We start from the raw sequence: 18751 nt of genomic DNA, 5'->3' as shown, positions 1-18751 counted from the left end.
ATTCCAGTGCTGAAGAACATGTTTCCAAGAGTAGTGAAAGTCAGGCAAACTCCAGTATAAAAGGTTATTAAGATGTCCCTGTCTCCAAAGATTCTGTACATTTACCATCAGAATTAAATTTTGAAAATACAGTAGATTCACAGCTACAAGATTTTTATTCTAGTAAGCAGTAAGCAGGAGTAAGCAGGATGTACTCAAAAAAGACAAACCAAGTGAAGAAAAAGAGGACAGAGTAGGTATGAATGAAGAAATGCGTGCTTTAAGCCATCAGGAAATTGAAATTTACCTACAGGAAAAGTCCAAAATAGAAAGAGCTGAAAAAGTGCAAAAAAGAACAAAATAACCTCAATACATGTGTGCAAGAATCTGAGAGAAAAAAAAAAAAAGTTCTCAGGAGCCGACAGCAACTGCAGATAACTGTCTGGACATCGAGGGGATCCCACATGACAGTGAGCCTGGTCTTACTCTGGAAACATCAGAAAAAGGCAAGCCAATTGAATGCTGTGATACAGAACAAAATTCAGCATCAAAAAGCCAGTTTAGAATGGATACTGATGTAAAAGAGAAAATTATGACCCAGAGGATAAAAATGATCAACTGGGTTTTGATGAAAACAACATCAAAGATTTCAGCCTGGATATTTTAACTGATCAACAGAATCAGAAACATGAGGAGTCCCAAGAATTCATTACTGACCAGCCTTTCATTCCTTTTCGCTACTCATCTAATGACCTCCATCTGACAGATACCAAAACCTCAGAAGAAAGTGGTCATCTGGAAGAAATACAGATTTTCAGAACAGAAGATAAAAATTGCTTGCTGAGAATACAAGAAAAACTAAGTTTCCATGTTAAAATACTAAGGGGAAAAGAAACCGAAGACCCACCGAATCAGAAGATTAATCATACAGAATCGGAGAAGAGCAATGTGGATACCTGCAAAGAGAATAATCTTGCACTTCAGCTGGCAGCACAAAACAACAAACAGGACAATGACAAAACAACAGAATATGCCAGATAAGTAAAAGATAGGACAAAAAAAAGTACAGCACTCGATGCTATTGTTGATAGCTTTTCAGGAGAGGAGCTACAAACGAAACAAATTCTATGAACATGCAACACCATCAGAAAGATGAAGCAGAAATAACATTGAAAGATTCATGTTCCCAACATGCACTCCTGGTTTCAGGGTATGGGTCCAGGGACAGTCTTAATCAGATCTCAGAAGGAAATATAAAAATTATATGCAATACAGTAAAAGAAAAGATTATTCTGTATCATCAGATTTAGGCTTACCTGTGCCCATCAGTTCAAGCCCTCATGACAGTGCAACAAGATACAAAAATACAGATAATGAATCTGAGTATCAGAAGACCCCACCAAACACTACTTCAAAAGACAAGGTAATACTGAAGTTTTCAGGTGAATCCAAACCTAAAGAAATCTATATGGAAAATTTAGTGACAGTGGAAGCAGCAGAGCAGCCATATGATAACAGTCTTAATAAACATGAACTTTTATCCCAGAAGTCCTCTGAAAGAGAAGACAATTTCGAAAGAAAACAACCAGAATTACAGTTAGAGTTTTCTAGGACTACCAAACTAGAAAGCCAGAATGCTTTTAAAAAAGCTGATGAGTTAAATTCCAGCAACTCTGTGTCACACAGAAACCTGACTGATAAAGAGTATGTTGAAAAGGAAGATGCAGATAAAACAAGAGAGAAGAGGGAAAGAATCAAGAAAGATGCTGAAAAACAGAGAGAAATAAAGTCCAAAAATATAAATGATAAAAGTGATATTCTAAGAGAAAGGGTTGCAGGTAGTATTTTTGCCAGAACATCATGGTTCTTTGGAAATGTATTTAGTAAAACTAACAATGAAGACTACAAAAAAAAGTCTGAACACACAGACTTTGTCCAAGACCCAAATGAAAGTAATGCTGGCATTAGGACACAAGAAAATGAGGTAGAATTAAATAATGTACAGAGGAGTGAGGTTGAGTTAAGAGAAAAGGAATCTGAACAAGAAAAACATACTACTAAAATTGCAGAAGATGCAGAAAATGACAAAAAAATTAAAAATCATGAAAGATAAATTTGAGGAAGGACAACTTGGCATTCTGGAAAAAAGTACTGCTGCAGAATCAAGCAAAAACAAAGAAACTGACACAATCGTAATCTGGGAGCCAGAGTTCATGTCCTAAGAAACAAGCAAAAATAGCCAAATACTGTATGATATTGACTTACCCAGCCCATTCATTACATACCAGCAATTTTATGTAAAGTTAAAACAAGACATTAAGCAACTCTTAGAGCACCTCTGAGGGAAACATACTGGTGCAGCTGCACCAGCAATTTGAAAAGATTCATCATGAAATCACTGTTTAATCACGTAAAGACAATTTTATGCAGAAGAAACAAGTGATTTTGTATGTACAAAATGGGGACAGTTTGGACATTCGCCAGGAAAAATGTAGGAAGAAAAGGAATGTTCTTCTATAGTTGCAAGATCTTCTGTCTGCTATAACAATTAAGTGTGCAATCCTAATTGCAGAAGAAAGTACTGGACTAATGCTTCACTAACTAACAGCGATTTAGGAAGAACAAAAAATGCTTTGTATGGGGCGGGGAGGAGAGACAGATGTGACACTGTCTCCTTCTGGTGGTTTAAAATCAAGAGGCAACTAACTGGTAGTTGTTAATGACTGATTTATGATGCTTTGAGGAGATGTTAATACAGATGGAGTTAATATAATGGTAACACCTTAAGAGCCTGATGTTCTTACTGACTTCTGACTATTTGACTATTCATGATGGGAATCTCTAGCCAGTAGTGCCTTTGAAGCATAGAACAAAAAAAATAAACGTGTAAATGGTCATTTCTTCTACATGGTTAGGCAAAGTTTGGTTATTTTCTGTTTTTTTTTCTTTTTTGAAAGTTATATTTTATTTGCTTTGGAAAATTTAGCCCAAGTCAGTGAAACTGACACTGCTGAATGCCTTCAGTCATACTTCTGCACAAATGTGACTGTGGTTTTTTGTATTTTGTAGTGAATTTTTTCAACTTAGGGAAAGTTATTAATCTTTAATGCTGTGTGATTTTTTTTTTTGCTCTTTCCTAAACCTTTCACACACACATTTTGATAGAACATAAGAGCTCTAATAATCCTGAAAGAGGAATATATGGGTTAAAGATCAAAACAAGTATATTTTTCCTGAACATTTATTTCAATTACTTGAATACAACAACAATTTTGCCTAATGCTCTTTCCTTGAAACCCTGTTCTAAGACCATTATTTGAACCAGTATTTCTTAAATCATAAATCTGTAGCACATTTGTATTCTAATGTAGCACTCCAGTGTTTTGCTTTGAATAGAAGAAAAACAAAAAAAAATCAAAATCTGAACAGAGGTTAATATCTTGTAAAAATTACACGGAAAAACATGGAATTCTCTAAAGATAAACATGATTTCACAATTATTTGCAGGAATAGGCAGTAAAAGAAAACTACTAGAAGAAACGCTAGAGAAGGAACATGAAATGAATACAGCTGTAGACAGTGAACACAACACTGACCAACATTCCAAAGCAATAGTGATTCCATCAGCAAATACTGAAGAAGAAATCCACAGTTCAGTGGTTGATTTGCCATTTGATGTCAGAAAACATTTCTCAGATGCCTTTTTACAAATTCAGGACTACATTCCAAGTAATGGTAAGTGTAAGATGTCTTAATTTGAAGGAAAAAAATTGCAATCTCAAAAAAAAAAAGAATTTATTAATATAATTCCAATATTACTTATATAGATACGACTTATATACTGTACTATAATACTTATATACTTATAAAGACTTATATACTTATAAAGACTTATATAGACAACTGTAATGTAAAACTTTTCTTTTCTTGTAAACAAACCAGAGGGCAGCAGTTGGATATATCAGATACCTCTGTGCTTGAATGCTGTTGAGATTGGGGAATTCATAAAATCTGTACTTTCAGCAGTGGCAAGCATTATCAAAAAGGTAAGAATTCTTTAAGTGATGTTTTTTGACACTAGTGCAAAATTAAGCCAGTTTTTGGTCAGTTTCTGCAACAACATTCTTAAAAAAAAAAAGAAGAAGAAAAAAAAGAAAAAGAAAGAAAGAAAAAGACCCTTTGTAGTCCCCTTGCTCCCTGGGGTGTCTGAAGCTAAATGTGATGGAGCTGGAGCATGAAAATGTCAGGTTAGCTGCTGTTCATCTGCCTCTGTTGTTTGTACTGCAGAATCTGAGGTAATGAATTTTAGTGTGTGTTTACAGAACAGTCACAAAACATTTCAGTGGTCAAAATAGCAACATAATTTTTTAAAAAGGAAACTCGTGGCTCCCTCTAGTTGCCATGAAATTAATGATTAAATTTCCTTGGACTTAGAAATCTTGGGTTGGGATGCATAAGATGATTAGAATATGTCAATTGTTTTTTTTAAATAACTTCAAAGGTTTGGTTCCCAAAGCTACAATAGTTCATGACTGCAAAAAATACTCTTCTTAGCAAATATATAAAATATAAAAAGTCATGTATGATTGCTGAGGAGTATCTTAAATATCAAAACGTATAATTTCAATCGTAAGGTTAAGATTTTTTTCTCTTAAGATATAAAATGAAAGAAAGTCATTTGATTGCCTTAATATACTCTCCACAATAAGGTTAACCTAATTAATTTATTACCTGTCTAAGCCAATGGAAGGTACAAGGCTGAAGGAGGAAGCTGTAGTCTAGCCACCCTCTGCTGGGGTCTGTCCATTTCCTCTGCTAGGTGAGCAGGAAGCTCTTTCCAGAGCTGCCTCAGTTGCTTCCCCACCTGGAACCAACCCTCTTTTTTGCACCTTTCAGGTAAGGTGGGTTCACCCTGCCACTCCTGCACTAGCCCTAATTTCTGCTTGTCTGCTAAGAGGCAGAACAAGAAGAGGGCAAAGGACATAGGCCCTTGCAAAAGAGGGCTTGGAGGTGTGCAAAGTGGCCAGTGGAGGGGATAGTAAGCCCGAGCGGAGAGAGCCGAGTGCCTGGGAGAATGAGGAGGAGCTGAGGTCAGGGCAGAGAGAAGATGGGCCTGCTGGGGCAAAGAAACAGATGCTAGAGAGGGCAGGAGTATGGAATTAAAAATAGCGACAGAAGTGAAGTGCAGGAAACAAGTCTTGGAGGGGCCTGGAGTGGAAGGGATGAATTTCTGGAAGAGCTGGCTTTACGAAAGGAGAAGGGGGGCCTGGAAGAGGTGTAGGGCTTGGGTGATTTGGGAGAAGGGTAGAGATGCTTGAGAATCCTGGAGCAAAAGGGTTGATGTGGGGCAGATGTGGGAAAAGCATTCAGTGGAAACCTCAGGCAGGGAAATTCTACTGGAAATAATGCTGGGGAAAAGATAACTAGAGAATATGTTCGCGTATGCCCTGTAGTTCACCTATTTGAATTGTGAATGTGAAAAATTGTGAATACAAGTCAAGGCCTTGCAGGTGAGCAGATGGGTAGGACTGAAACTGAGGGGGATGCAATTTGGGAGATAGAATTAACTGAAGAAGTGGGATTAAGTTGAGCACCTTAGGTTTTGGTGGGGGCAGAGTGGAAGGGGATCTTAGCAGACAGTGCTGCCAGAGGAATGTGAGAAGACAGGTAGGTAGACAGTTTTGCACTGTCTCCTCTAAACAGAATAGTAACATCTGATGAATTGTATGTGGTAAACTTTGTTAATATTGGTACTTTAGTTTAACTTTGTTTATATTTGGTGATTGAACTTTAAGAACCACATAAATTTTCTGCTGATTTCCAGTGCACTTCAGTTAATTTTGGCCAAGTCTCAGCCTAGGATAAGAAAGCTGCAGAGTTTTTCTTTCTAGTGAAGCAGATTGCATTTCAATGCTCACTGATCGTTTGCTGCTATGGCAGAATTTACTCTTGTATTAAATAGCCACTTCCACCTTCTCCTTATCACTGTCTCTTAGATGGTACCAGTTCTGCATGCAAGTCACTCATGTTGCAGTGAAAAATGAGTTAGTGTATGTACTACAGGAAGTACGTGTAATTGAGAAAAATCCTAATTAAGTACAAAGAGAAGAATTAGCCATAAAGGACGAGATGAAAAAGAATTCATTGCTAGGTGGCATTGCAGCTACTGCTTCTTGCATGTGTTTTAGGTTTGTCAGCAGGGGGAGGAGGGCGGCTGAGCGGCAGCCACAGTGGGTGCAATTCTTAACCGAGAAATTTAGCTTAGGAAATGCAACTTAAATTCTGTTGAAATACTACCAAGCATAGCGTGGTTTTAGCATTAGCATTTAAAGCGTGTACCATCAATTCACTCGTGCACTGCAGTTCCGCAAGGCAGCGAGTGCGGCCGGCCCCGGGAGCGCCGCCGCCCGTCCATGAGCCACCTGCTGCCCCTCCCCGGCCGCCTGCTGCCGTGCGAGTGTCGCAGCAAGCGCCGCGCCTGCGGGGCAGGGCGGGGGCAGCGCCTCCCCGGCCAGATCAGGGCCTTTCCCTAGGAAACCGGTCGGTGGTGTTGTGACCCCCGTATTTTTGTAAAGTTCTGTTGTTACATGACTGCTCATGGAAGCAGCAGAAGCAAAAGAGGAGGTAAGTTTCCCTGCAAATAACTGAGCTTTAATGAGGAACAAACTAGTTTCGTAACCGCTCGGTCCACGTCAGTGTGAAACGACGGCGAGAGGGCTGCGGTGGACGTTAGCCGACCTCGCGCTTGGGTGCCGTCCGAGCAGGAGGTCTCGCCCGCTCCGCCGGCAGAGGCGCCCGCTGGTGCCGCGAGGCGCCGGCGCGGCAGGTCGCGGAGACCCGCTGCGGGCGGCGCGGTTCCCTCCGCGGGCGCTGCCGGGCCTGGGCACCCCCCGCCGGGCCTGGGCACGCCGGCGCCGCGCTGGCCCTTCCGGAGCGGCCCCGTGAGGTGCGCCTGCTGCTCCGCCTACGCCTTTCCCCCAGCTCGACCCCGGGCTGCCGTGAGCGATCGCGCCCGGGCGCTCCCTTCCTTGCCCCCCGCCACCGGCTTTCGGCCGGAGCTGAGCGGGGAGCCCGGGCCCGCCGCCGGCCCCTTGCGGGCGCCGCGTTCCCCCCTCCCCTGGCAGTGGTATCTCCCGCTCCGTCCCCCCGGCGGTGCTGGTGCACCCTGCCCTTGTGACAGTGGTACAGCCCGTCGCCCCCTGCGGGCCGTCCCGGCTGCTCCCCCCCCCCCCCCGGCAGCAGTGGTTTCTTCCCGCCCCCGGCAGTGGTACAGGCCGGTTGTCAAGCGACGGGCCGGAAGGGGGCCGCCCCTTGCCGCAGTAAGATGGCTGCCGGCGGCCGCGGGGATGCCTTGGACGTCGCCACCGCCAGCTTGTGGCTGGGCCTCCGGGAGACCGCGCAGCGCTACTGCGGGCTGGCCCTGGAGGGGGCGCGCAGGGTGAGGGCGGCCGTGGCGGCGCGGGGGCCGTGGCGCTGCTCGCCGGCGCCGTGGAAACGCGGGACGGTTGTGCCGCGACCCTCGGCGCTGGGGCGCAGCGGGGAGGCGGCGCTGCCCGCCGGCGGCCGGCTCTGAGGGAAATGGCCCCGCGTGGGAGCGGGGGCCGAGCCGCGGCGGAGGAGCCCGGGCTGGGAGCGGGAGCTGAACCGGCTCCGTCCGGGCTCTCCGTTTCTTTGGGGACAGAAAAGATCTCTCAGACCAGACCGCTGCGAAGGGCACTCTCTGGTCTTACTCCCCACCTTGTGCTGAGATAGTGGTAGTCTGATCATTTCATTAAAGCTATTCAGATTTAAACTGTTCTGCACCTTAACATATTCTTACACACTTACTGTACGTAATAAATACGAGCTACATTAAGCAGATTATTTCCTTGCTTTCAGAGAACAGTGGTGTTCATTTACAAATTAAAGGATGTTAGTGTATCTTACATGTGCTAAATCATTCACTGTATTTGGTATGTTGTTTGGGCATATGGTTGTTCGAGCAGATCAATATTTTTGTGTATCTCTAGCTTTTGTTAGAATTTTCTACCAGTAAATCATAAAATACTTTTTAGTACTGATGCTTTTAGTGGTGAAACATAAAGACAGCCTAAAGAAAAATTTTTTATAATTGGGACATTCAGTAGGAAAAACTTAAAGGGCTTTATCTAACTGTCACTGTGTTTTGTTTGATCTCTTCTCCTTCCTTATTTTTTTGTCCCTTAGTAAATGAATAATTAAAAAAATCAAAGGCTTCTGTTAACCATTTTCTCAAAGTTTTGAAGAAATAATGTACGAGTCTGTATTTATTGCCTTAGCAGTGAACAATAAGTCCGCATGTAGTGTCTATACCTATTGAAAATATAATCTTTTCTTTCATTGAAGCTTTTGACTTTCTTTTCCAGGCTGTGGCTTCACTGCCTGAAGATATGAGACCTGGTCCTGATCTGTATGGTTTCCCATGGGAAATAGTCATTTGTGCTGGCGTTGTTGGTGTCTTTACGATTTTCCTATTTCTGTACAGAGGTTATCAATCAGTAAGTATTCGAGTTACATACAGATCTATAGGCCGTATTAATACTTTTAACAGTTGAAATTGTTACTGAGTTCCTTTCAAGTTATCTAATGTTGCAAAGTTTTAAATCTGCTGTGATCGAATTTTGACTCCCACAAAAAGAGGAGAGAAGTTGGGATGTAGCCTATTTTGTCAAGACAGTAAATGTTTGCATGTTTACTGAGTGACTGTTGTTGTTAAAGGAAGTAAAATAAAATTTGTTATAGTAAGGCTTCCTGTTTCCTTCTTTTTTTAATTTCTATGCCAGACTTTCAAAACCAGTGCTTAAATTATTTTTGCAGAATATGAAATTGGGTGTATTTATTGCTGTATATGTCAATCTCTCAGACTATCCATAGCTATCACCAGGCCAGCTCAGGACATTCTTAGGTTTTTCAAGACAACTGTAAGCAAAAGCAGTCTGGATGCATGCCTATTCAGGAAGGCCTTTAAAAACACCTCGGACAATGATGTTGATTCTATACATTGTAATACTGAACTGATTTTACTTTGTGTGCTGTTTGTGAGCACTAAGCTGATGAGTTTGAGAAATGTAGTATTGAAACCTACTGCATAAAACTCAGTATACTAAATTTCTCCTTAATGTTTGTATGGTGTTAAATAGCTGGAGTGTGATTTTGGTGCTAGGTGTAACAATTCTTGTGTTTGAGGATAAGATGCATAATATTTTAGTTTTTCAGATATGAGCAACTGCATTTTTATTAAAGGTTCTAACATCTCCTTAGATCTGGAAAAATGCCACCTGGTATTTTCAAGAGCAAGGTGCATATATTTTCAAGGGGGTTCATATTTGTGTAAGTTAACCTATCTGTAATTTTGAGTCATTCCTTCTGTTTTCTGGTTTGTCTCGGTAATTTTGTTTTCTTTAAAATTGGCTTTCTGTTTGAGTGTGTTAGGTTGTATGAATAGGAAGGAGACAGGAGGGCCCGAGTTGAACTTTTTCGCATTAGTAGTTTCTACAGAAGATGTGTGTCTGTTTAGTCTTTGATCTTGGATATTTTGTGTGGCTAATAGCATATCAGTGTAAGGCTGTTTGTTTTTTTTAAATGTCATTGGTGCAGAGACTCAGTGAATATATGTAACAATCTTAAGTATGCAAAACCCGTGTGTTCTTAATATAAGTTCAGTGCTGCCTTGTCATCCCATAAGAGCACAAAAAAAACAAAGCGGACATCAGACTTTTACTATCTGTTAGATAGTCTTAAATACAGTCTTAAATACTTTCTCGGTCACCTACAGAGTTTCGTAAAACTTGCACTTTTCTCATGACTTTTGTCATCTGTAAGATTATGTGAACTGAGTACTGATTGTTGGATATGTTCTCTATCTTAGTCTGCTTAAAATAAATTTTTTTTGAATAGGAGTGTTTAACAAGATGGACCTGAAATGTTTTGAATTTGTACTTGGTTGATCCTGCTGTGGAATGGTTCCTTTAAGATAAAACACCCAGCTGGTTTAGGAATATCATACAGAGCATATATTTAATACGCTTGTCATTCTGTGGGTGAATATGTAAGCTAGAAGATGCAAAGTTCTGTACTAAGACTTCTGTTACTTTCTTCAAAACATGAAGTAATGCTGAGAAGGCAACTTCCAGTGGTCTTAACATCAGTAGCTCTAGAGCTAGAAAATGTAAAAACATTACCCATCCTGCTTCAGTGCAATATTGTAAAACCAGGATTTTATTTAATTAAGCTTGCAGTAATCATGCTTGATGGCTTAGATGTTCGTTGATTGATAAACGTTGACAGGGTGCTTCTGGAAAAGCAGGAAACCTTCCACTGAAAAGGTTGAACTCCTCTTAAAGACCAAAAAAAAAAAAAAAAAATCAATGTGGTGGGCAACCCAGCACAGTTAAGTGGTTTGCAAATTCAGTTTCACTGTGATGCAAGGTCACAGTAAGTTCATATTGATTGCAGCCACACAAAGTTCTAATTTTTAACTGCACTTGAGGATCATTTACTAATCTCAGTAGAAGTCCTGAAACTTTTCTGTGTGCTGCACCTAAAGCAGACTGGATTTGCATTCAGTTCTGTTGCCTGTTTACAAAATAATCATGGCATGTGGCATATCTCCTTTGTTCAGTTTGTATGCTTCTCTTTTCATAGCCAAAGTATGAAGGCTATTGCTTTATATGAGGGCTTTTATATTTAGCCTCCAGGTACAAACCTGATCTTTCAACAGGGCCTCACACTATTGAAACTGCATGAAAGTTTCTTTCAATCTTCTACTAAACAGTTTGGTTTTTTTTTTTTCTTTTGATGAAAACAGTCTTTCAGCTTGCCATTCCCCTCGCACAGAGCATAGGTGAGCTTGAGATCCTTATATTTGCATTGCTTTACCTGCTTCTTTGTTGGAACGAGGAGTGTTGAAACAACATTGTGAGCTTATCACCTTGGCGGTTACAGAATTTTGTATGAACTGTTTACTTCACCAGTCTCTTTCCCAAAGCAGCGTGCAATGCAATGCCTATGGCAAAGTCTCTCACATTTTGAACGTAGTTGCAGGCTTGCTTTATTGCCATAACAGGCTCAAGCCTTCCCGGTTGTCTTTCACTTCTCTGTTCTATCAGAAGGTTAATCTGATGACAGAGAATGTCTGAGGAGAATCATACGTTGCATTCTTCCTTACTGTAGTGTCTGGCATTAATCATCTGAGTTTGAGTACTCTCCACACAGGCAAAAAGACACTGGCTTAACGGCTTAACCTGTTTCAGGAACAGGTCATTTTGAGATTAGTAAGCAGCTGGATGGTTAAAAAAAAAAAAAAAAAAAAGGTGTTTCATATGAAATCAGTCAAGCAGCAACCAAAGTATTGTTTTCCTGCATGTGGCACCTGATATGTCTACTAATACTAAAGTATTAGATATTACAAAAATTGACAACTTCATTAGTCTTGGAACTGTGCTGGAACTGTACTAACTCCTCAATGAAGAATAAATGGTTACTTATTCAAGAGTAGTGGGGTTTGGTTTGTTTTTTTGTGGGTGATGTGGATAGGTATGGATATGACCTTCTTGCTTGCTTCTGCTTCTTGGACTCCTTGGCTATTCTGTGGCTCTGAGAAGAGAACTGGGGAAAAAATGTGAGAGAGGCCCTCTGTGTCAGGTGCATCATCCAGCCTGGCCCAAAAGGAATGAAGTGTTGTAAAATTCTTGTGGGTTCAGCCTATTTCTGCATTTTCTGTCCAAGCCAGCTGTGACAAGTTTGTCTTGTGGTTTGCCAGATTTTGATTGATCTCAAGTGGCAGCTGCTGATTTGGCACTTCACACAGAGCTGCATCTGGGCAGGTTGCCCATCAAGTAGTACCCTTAACTACAGTTCTGACTGTTACGTATTGCATGTAAAATGTGTTTTGTTTTTTTTCCCCTCTCATAAGCAGTTAAGTCTGAGCTGCCATATAGCCCCTCTCTGTCCTCCCTTTTTCCCCACTTGTTTGGCTCTCCATGTGCATAATATCAGTTTGCATAAAGGGCATGCAGGATTATGTTATGACTGTACAGAGAGGTGGATCATGAAGGTGTTCCAGGTGAAAACTAACCTCTTTCTCCTCTCCTCCCTATTTAATCGGAGTTGGAAAAGGACAAGACAAACACAGACATCAGGGGGTAGAGTGAAGAATGGGATTGCCGATTTTTACAGCAGCCTGTGTTTATATTTCATTCTTAAGTTTCATGATTAAACAATTATGGAAGCACAACCTAAAAAATTAGTTTTCAAATACTACGTAAAAGTAACTCATCAGACGTATTTTCATCATTTATTCTTTCTATTTCAGGTTAGAAGCCGACTTTATGTAGGTAAGCTCATTTCTTATGCTGTTTCTTTGGAGCATGATTTTATCTCAATTTTCTTTTCTTTCTTGCTACTTTTAATTATTTGAATATTGCAACATTTAGCCTTTTTTTTTTCTTTCAGGAAGGGAAAAACAGCTTGCCAGTAAAGTTGCTGAACTAGTTGAAGACAAATGCAAAATGCTTGAAAAACTCAGCCTTTGCAAGAAAGAGGTAATATTCCTAACTTACTGCTATCTTTTCAAATCTCTCACTTGACAAATTGAACCAATTTCTATATTTAAAGTATTAAACTTAAGCCTAGAGGTAAGGTGCTTAAAGCTTTTAAGAGCAATTCTTCAAATGCTTTTTTGTCAGTGTATTTTAAGTCTGATTAAAATGTTAGCAAGTTCTGTCTTAAAGCTTAATACAGTATAGTGCACTGGAAATGACTTTAAAATCTTTTATGCTGCTGTGATAACCTACTGGGGCTAAACTTTTCTTAATTTCCAGCAAGGTATATGCCTGAATATTTTAGATTGTGGTTATGTTTCAGACTAGAGCATCACAAATTAATTCAATTATTTAAGTAATTTTTTACATACATTCTGACATAAAGTATCTCTTTCAGTTTGAAGATTTAGAATTGTCTCTGAAGGATGATAGCATTGTGAAAGAATCAACAGATGCATCTTTTTTTGAGGTAAAAACATGAAGTGAGAATGACTGTTTTCATAATTTAAGGCAGTATTTTGGCAAAATTCTGCATATGTAAGAAAAAAACTTAATTGTTTTAATTCAGAGCACTGTTTTGCTAGTTCTGTCTTTCTGAAAGTGGCATAGAAGCAAGGCATTTAAACTAAGAAAAGCTTATGTAAGAATTACATTAAAAGTGGAATGGATCATCTAAAAAAAGCTTTTTATATATTAGAGCAAATCACATATCAAACAATGCTAAATTGCTTAAATGGTAAGCTGTTCCTGTAGAAACAGCACAGTGCATGAAATATGTTTTCACATGTCTGATATGATTAGAATATATCTTATAACCTACTGGTGCACAGTTTTAAAAAAAAAAAAAAAAGCTACCAGTATTTTTGAGTAAGAAAAACCCATGAATACAGAATAACTTAAAGCTTAAATCATAACAAAAATTGGATGGAATCACATTGTTTAGATCCCCCAAACTCAGAATGTTTTTGTAATGTATTTGTAAAAGAGTTCCAAAAAAGGTGAATCAAATACCTAATGGTTTATTTAAAATTTATATAACAAGCAAATAGATTTATTTCATTCTGCATCTAAGATCCTGTAGAGCTAGTTGTTATGTGTTATTAATATGCAAGAGGCTACAGTTCTTTGAGATTTATCCTTGATGTGATGATAGCTGTTAAATGTAGTTTGTCATTTTGTATTAAAATTATATTTAAAACATACTTGTCTTTGTATGTAGTTAATGTCAAGTGCGTTACGTTAACTGTCAAAATAACTTGATTTAGGAAACACATGAAAAATTGAGCAAGTCAAACTTGGAACTCAACCAAGAAATAGAGAATCTTGAAAAAGAACTGGAAGAAGAAAAATCTAAACAGTCAGAAAACAATAAATTGGTAAGAGTAAAAATAACCCCATCTTTCTTGCTACTCAATACATAAGGTATTTTTTAATGAGAAAACATTCTCTATGGAAAAGACAAACTATTCTTTGGGTTCTTTTTGTTTTAAATAAATCAAAAACTACATTTCCCCTTTTGTTTCCATCCAAACTCACTGTATCATACTAGAAAATTGAGATCCATAAATGAAAATGCTCAATCCTCCCCCTCCCCCCAGTTTTTACGGATTTGGTAGTAGAAGTCTTCTCAGCTAGAAAGTTAAAACAATTTTAATAATTGCCTTGACCCCTTCAGTGAGATCTGTGGAAGAAGTTACATGAAAGCTAATTATTTTCAGGTGGCTGAAATTCAGAAGAGAGTGGAGTCTTTAGAGAAAGAAGCAAAATCTATCCAATCACAAGTTGCTGAGGTATGTCCAGTCCCTATATTTTTTTCTGTTCTCCATATAGTTACTTTTTATAGTTTTGTCCATTAAGAGTGCAGAAATAATACTCTGGGTAAACCAAAAGACTCCTTAAGGCTTAGTACTTTTGTGCAACTTGATTTATTAATTTAAATTTCAGATAGTGGTTGCCATTTGTTGGAAAGTTACAGGTACCCTGTGTTCTCTTTGCCTTGTTACTCCTCAGTGATACATAGTGCCACAAAGCTAATTATAATCAGCAAAAGCTAAATTGCGGAAAAATTTTAAGAATGCATACGTACATAGCACAGTCAGAAAAACAAAATACAGGTCCAATAATACCACTGCGACCTCATTTCTTATATCTTCAAATGTTCTGTTGAAACAACACACTTTCTCATTTCACTTAGGCCAAGTCCACCCTAAAAGTATTTCAGATTAATACAGAGAGACTCAAAACATCTGTTCAAGATGCAGTAGAGGAAAATTGTCATCTCCAGGAAAGTGAGAAACAGGTAGGTTCTTTTTACTTAAATTCCTGAGAAATTTTATATTTTCCTACAGTGGTATGTAAATATGACTTCTCCAAGGAGCTCATCCACAATGTGTTTGTTGATACTGCTTGAGCTTTATGGTAAATAGAAAGAGGAAGAGGACACAGCTTTAAAATGACTTTGTGTTGGAATAATTTTTGTAAAAATTATTCCTGTTTAAAAATAAATAAGTTTGTGGGAAAACATGCATAGAGATTAGTGAGAAGGAAAGCATGTGCTAAGGTAAGATTAGTAAGAATTTTGCTGAGCAAAATCTGAGACCTGGAAGAAAACAAAGAGATTTGAGCAAGTCCACAGGCAAGATCTTCTACAGAGGCGGATAGCAAATGCTCATATTCAATACAGAAAGCAAAACAAATGGAGAAATTGCAGCGTGTCCAAAAGGCAGGTGAGAAACATACTGTAGTATCCGTATGGATGAGCTAGTGGCAAGTCAGATAAGTAGTATGAAGGTACAGAAAGGACTGTTAACTTTTGAATTTTAGCTGTTTATTTTCCACAGTGTAGCCGAACCCCAGAGAATGATTATTTTAAAATGCTTAGCATGTGAAATGGTTGTCCTGTGGAATAACTAGTTTTTCAATGAAAATATGCCATCATTTTCTTAAGGTTTTTTTATATGTATACATTAAATGTTCCATGGAATGTTTCATTTTTATGGGATGGGCTTATTTTCATGCCTGGCTGATCTCCGTGTTGTCTTGACAGCATCCTGGTGTCTTTGGGGCTAGAGGTACAGGCTCGTTCTTTTGGCAACCTTATAAAAAGCCACTGAGTGCCTCAATCCTCTCTCTATCAAAACATCTTAGGTATCAGACTTACTGATTCAGGAAAACAAACACTTTTGGAAATGGAGAAGTTTCTGCAGCAGGGCCACTCCAGTTCTGCACAATTCTGTTATCAATAAAACCTTCCCATTTTTGCTTGTCAAACATACACTTCTAAGAAGAAGAAGACAGAATTGTATTACATTCTATTAATGGACAAATAATAGACTTAAATATATTCACTGTGAGATGAAGTTTCTTGAGAACTTTCAAGAGCTTCCCCCCCCCCCCCCCCCCAATCCATACATGCTTTTTATCCCTTTCTATGAGGAGGAAGGGTCTGGTCTTTAGATGCTTTATTTCAAATGTGATAGAGTATACTTGTCATAAATTTTGAGAAGCAGTACACAATTAAAAGGTTTTATTAGAGATGTAGGCTCCCCCCTGCCCCATCTGATAACTTTTGGGTACTGATTTTTTATTTTTTTTTTTGGAAAGTATATTCCTTTTCTTTCCTCTTCATAAAAAACAGGAATTGAAGCAAGATAGTACTAAGGACTGAGAATCACTTTTATGGGCAGTCATTTTATATCAAGCAAAAATAGGAACATTTCAGTAAAAAACAGCCCCCACAGTGTAATTAACCTATCAGGTTCCTAGCTGGAAATAAAGTTTCTGAAATTCCTTTGAGATGAAATAAACTGGGTATGATGATTTCTTAACCACGCTATTTAGGATGAATTACTGTACTATGTCATTAACAGAGTTGTTTTGCAGTTTTTCTTTTTAGTAATTTGAGCACATTTGTATATGTTGTATTTAGCTGTGTTTTTTTGGTAGATGAAGGACCACACTCATGGAACCTGGAAAGAAAAGAAGAGAAAATATCTCTTTTGCTTACTAATATTTTCTTATACAAGGTTGTTGTAAGCAATAAAAATTAGTTTTGCTGTACTAGAATATTCAAATCCCTTTTTTTTATTTTTGTCTTTCTTACTTTTTTTTTTAAGATGGAATTTCACTTATGTTCACAAGGTAATAAAGATGTTGTTTGTTCATGGAAATTAGAGTGCTTTCTTCCTATATCCACTAGCACTAATTGTTCATAATCTTCTGGCACATCATAGCTTAACCATTATAACAGATGTGCTGTCTGAAAATAGATTTATGATGTGTCAGAGAGAGGACTGGGGCCTTTCGTTTCAACAAGGGAACTGTTAATGAACTCCAAACTCCCTATGTTTGCTTTGTTTTTTGCAAGAACATTTAAAATGTGTATTGCTTTAGCTCGCTACAAATACTAGCTATTTCTCTTTACTGTAATTCTTATAGATACATAAAGTCAAGTCAGTTCAGTCTCTCTTTGTCTCAGTGTAGAGTGAATTTCTTAAAGCTTAGTTTCCCTTTGAGGAATGAAATTTAATGATAAAAGTAGTTGCCTGTGTATGTCTTCTGAGCAGTATTGGCATAAATGGTATTTTTGTGTTATCTGTAATGCCTAGTTTGCATGATGCTACAAATTAATATATGGCATTTACTGCTTGAAATGTGCAGTTCTGTGCCAAGTTGTATTCACTTAATTTTAGTCACATACCTTTTGGTTTATGCCTTTTACTTTATCTTTGTTAAGCAGTGTCCAGGCTTGTTTGTGTATTTGGATGGCAGTTTTCCTGTTTAACTACCATTTCTGTTCTTACTTTTAGTACGAGTGGCTGTTACAGTCTTGTTGGTCAACTTAGTTACTCCTTTCTGTACACTCAGTGCTTTTAAATTGGTTGCCTGTTGTGCAGCTATATTTTGACAGAATGAGACAAATAGTTCTCTATGTTCTTATAGTGTGGGGGGTTTTTGTTTGTTTTTTGTTTTTTAAACTTGGATCATTTTATTTTTGTTCTTATAATATGCAGGCATGGTTTAATTACTTAGTATGTTGCAATGCTTATTTTTTAATGGACTGGTGTGTAATCCCTTTTGCTGCTGTAAAGTATTTTTGTAAAATGCAGTTTTACTAGGATATGTCTGCAAAGTCTAATCATAGAATCTACTTGTCTTTTTAGCTGACCATACTAATTAGAAAAATACTTACTGTTAGGTGTTGATTACATACAACTGCTGCAACTTTCATTTAGGGGGAGGCTCTTTTTAAAATCAGATTTTAAAATCATGTTAAGTGTGGACAAGAATAGGGGAAATGGGATAAGTTTGCAAGTCATGAGAATTTAAATTGCTATCTAAAAAGCTTCTAGGTTTTCCTTTACGTGACCTATCTCTTCTAGGTTGAAAAAGAGCAGATATAATTTCAGAAGTGGGTGCACATGTTGGGGGATGAGTCTTGTCCCCTCCAGACATTCCCCAGTGTTTGTGGTTGTTTGTTACACATATTGTCACTACTTTGTCAATACATTGCTATTGTCTCTTTTTCTTTTTTTTAAACTGAGTGAAATATTAACTGAACTGTTTGCTAAATTTTTAAAATATCCTCACAATTAATTACAATAGAGAACTGCTGCCACTAAAATAATGGGACAATAACATAAAATTGTTATTTTCAACTCTTGAGTCTTTAACTGTCCCTCCCTGTTTAATTCTTATTGATGAGCAAGGGCTTAAGATTCTGCATGTACATAGATAATATACTTAATAGGCTCAAGTGCTATTCATCCTTGATTCTTAGTTACAACAAATAATCACACTAATGTGATATTCTCTTCTTAGCTTTTACAAGAAGCTGAAGGATGGGGTGAACGATTTACTGAACTGAATGAACAAACTAAAATGTTTGAATCATCTAAAGCGGATATGGAAGAAGTATTGAAAAATAAAGAGAGTCAAGTCAAGGTAAATTATTACAGCTAGTGCTGAATCAAGTTATTCAGACTGATGCTAATCATTAGCAAGTTCTGAGAAAGTCTAACAACCTCTCCTTGTCATAATATGCACTAAGCTGTTTCAGGTTTTTTGTTTGTTGTTTCCATCCTGTAGTGTCCTGTTTCCTGCTAAGCAAACAAGGTTGCTTGGCAGCACAATGGAGCAGTCTGACAGCCTTGGAAGTCAGAAGGAAAAACACTTTTAGTTCTGTAGAGTATTTACTTTTTTGCTTTGGGATT

The 18751-nt window shown here is 38.4% G+C and overlaps 1 protein-coding gene across 2 annotated transcripts in view; it reads left to right on the top strand.

Annotated features, from left to right (window-relative positions):
* The window catches only part of MIA2 (MIA SH3 domain ER export factor 2), a 41563-nt gene that overhangs the window by 5459 nt on the left and 17353 nt on the right, over positions 1–18751 (top strand). For both annotated transcript variants that reach the window (XM_026120340.2, XM_026120339.2), the window contains exons 5-14: positions 3487–3714; positions 3922–4025; positions 8364–8495; positions 12311–12332; positions 12451–12539; positions 12937–13008; positions 13805–13915; positions 14258–14329; positions 14734–14838; positions 18360–18482. In XM_026120340.2, the coding sequence (XP_025976125.1) occupies positions 3487–3714; positions 3922–4025; positions 8364–8495; positions 12311–12332; positions 12451–12539; positions 12937–13008; positions 13805–13915; positions 14258–14329; positions 14734–14838; positions 18360–18482 (1058 nt within the window). The remainder of the gene's footprint in view (positions 1–3486; positions 3715–3921; positions 4026–8363; positions 8496–12310; positions 12333–12450; positions 12540–12936; positions 13009–13804; positions 13916–14257; positions 14330–14733; positions 14839–18359; positions 18483–18751) is intronic.

The sequence above is a fragment of the Dromaius novaehollandiae genome, chromosome 5 (genome assembly GCF_036370855.1).
Source record: "Dromaius novaehollandiae isolate bDroNov1 chromosome 5, bDroNov1.hap1, whole genome shotgun sequence".
Taxonomy (NCBI): Eukaryota; Metazoa; Chordata; class Aves; order Casuariiformes; family Dromaiidae; genus Dromaius; species Dromaius novaehollandiae.
The sequence above is the reverse complement of the archived record's forward strand: the minus strand, read 5'-3'. Positions and strand labels throughout refer to the sequence as shown.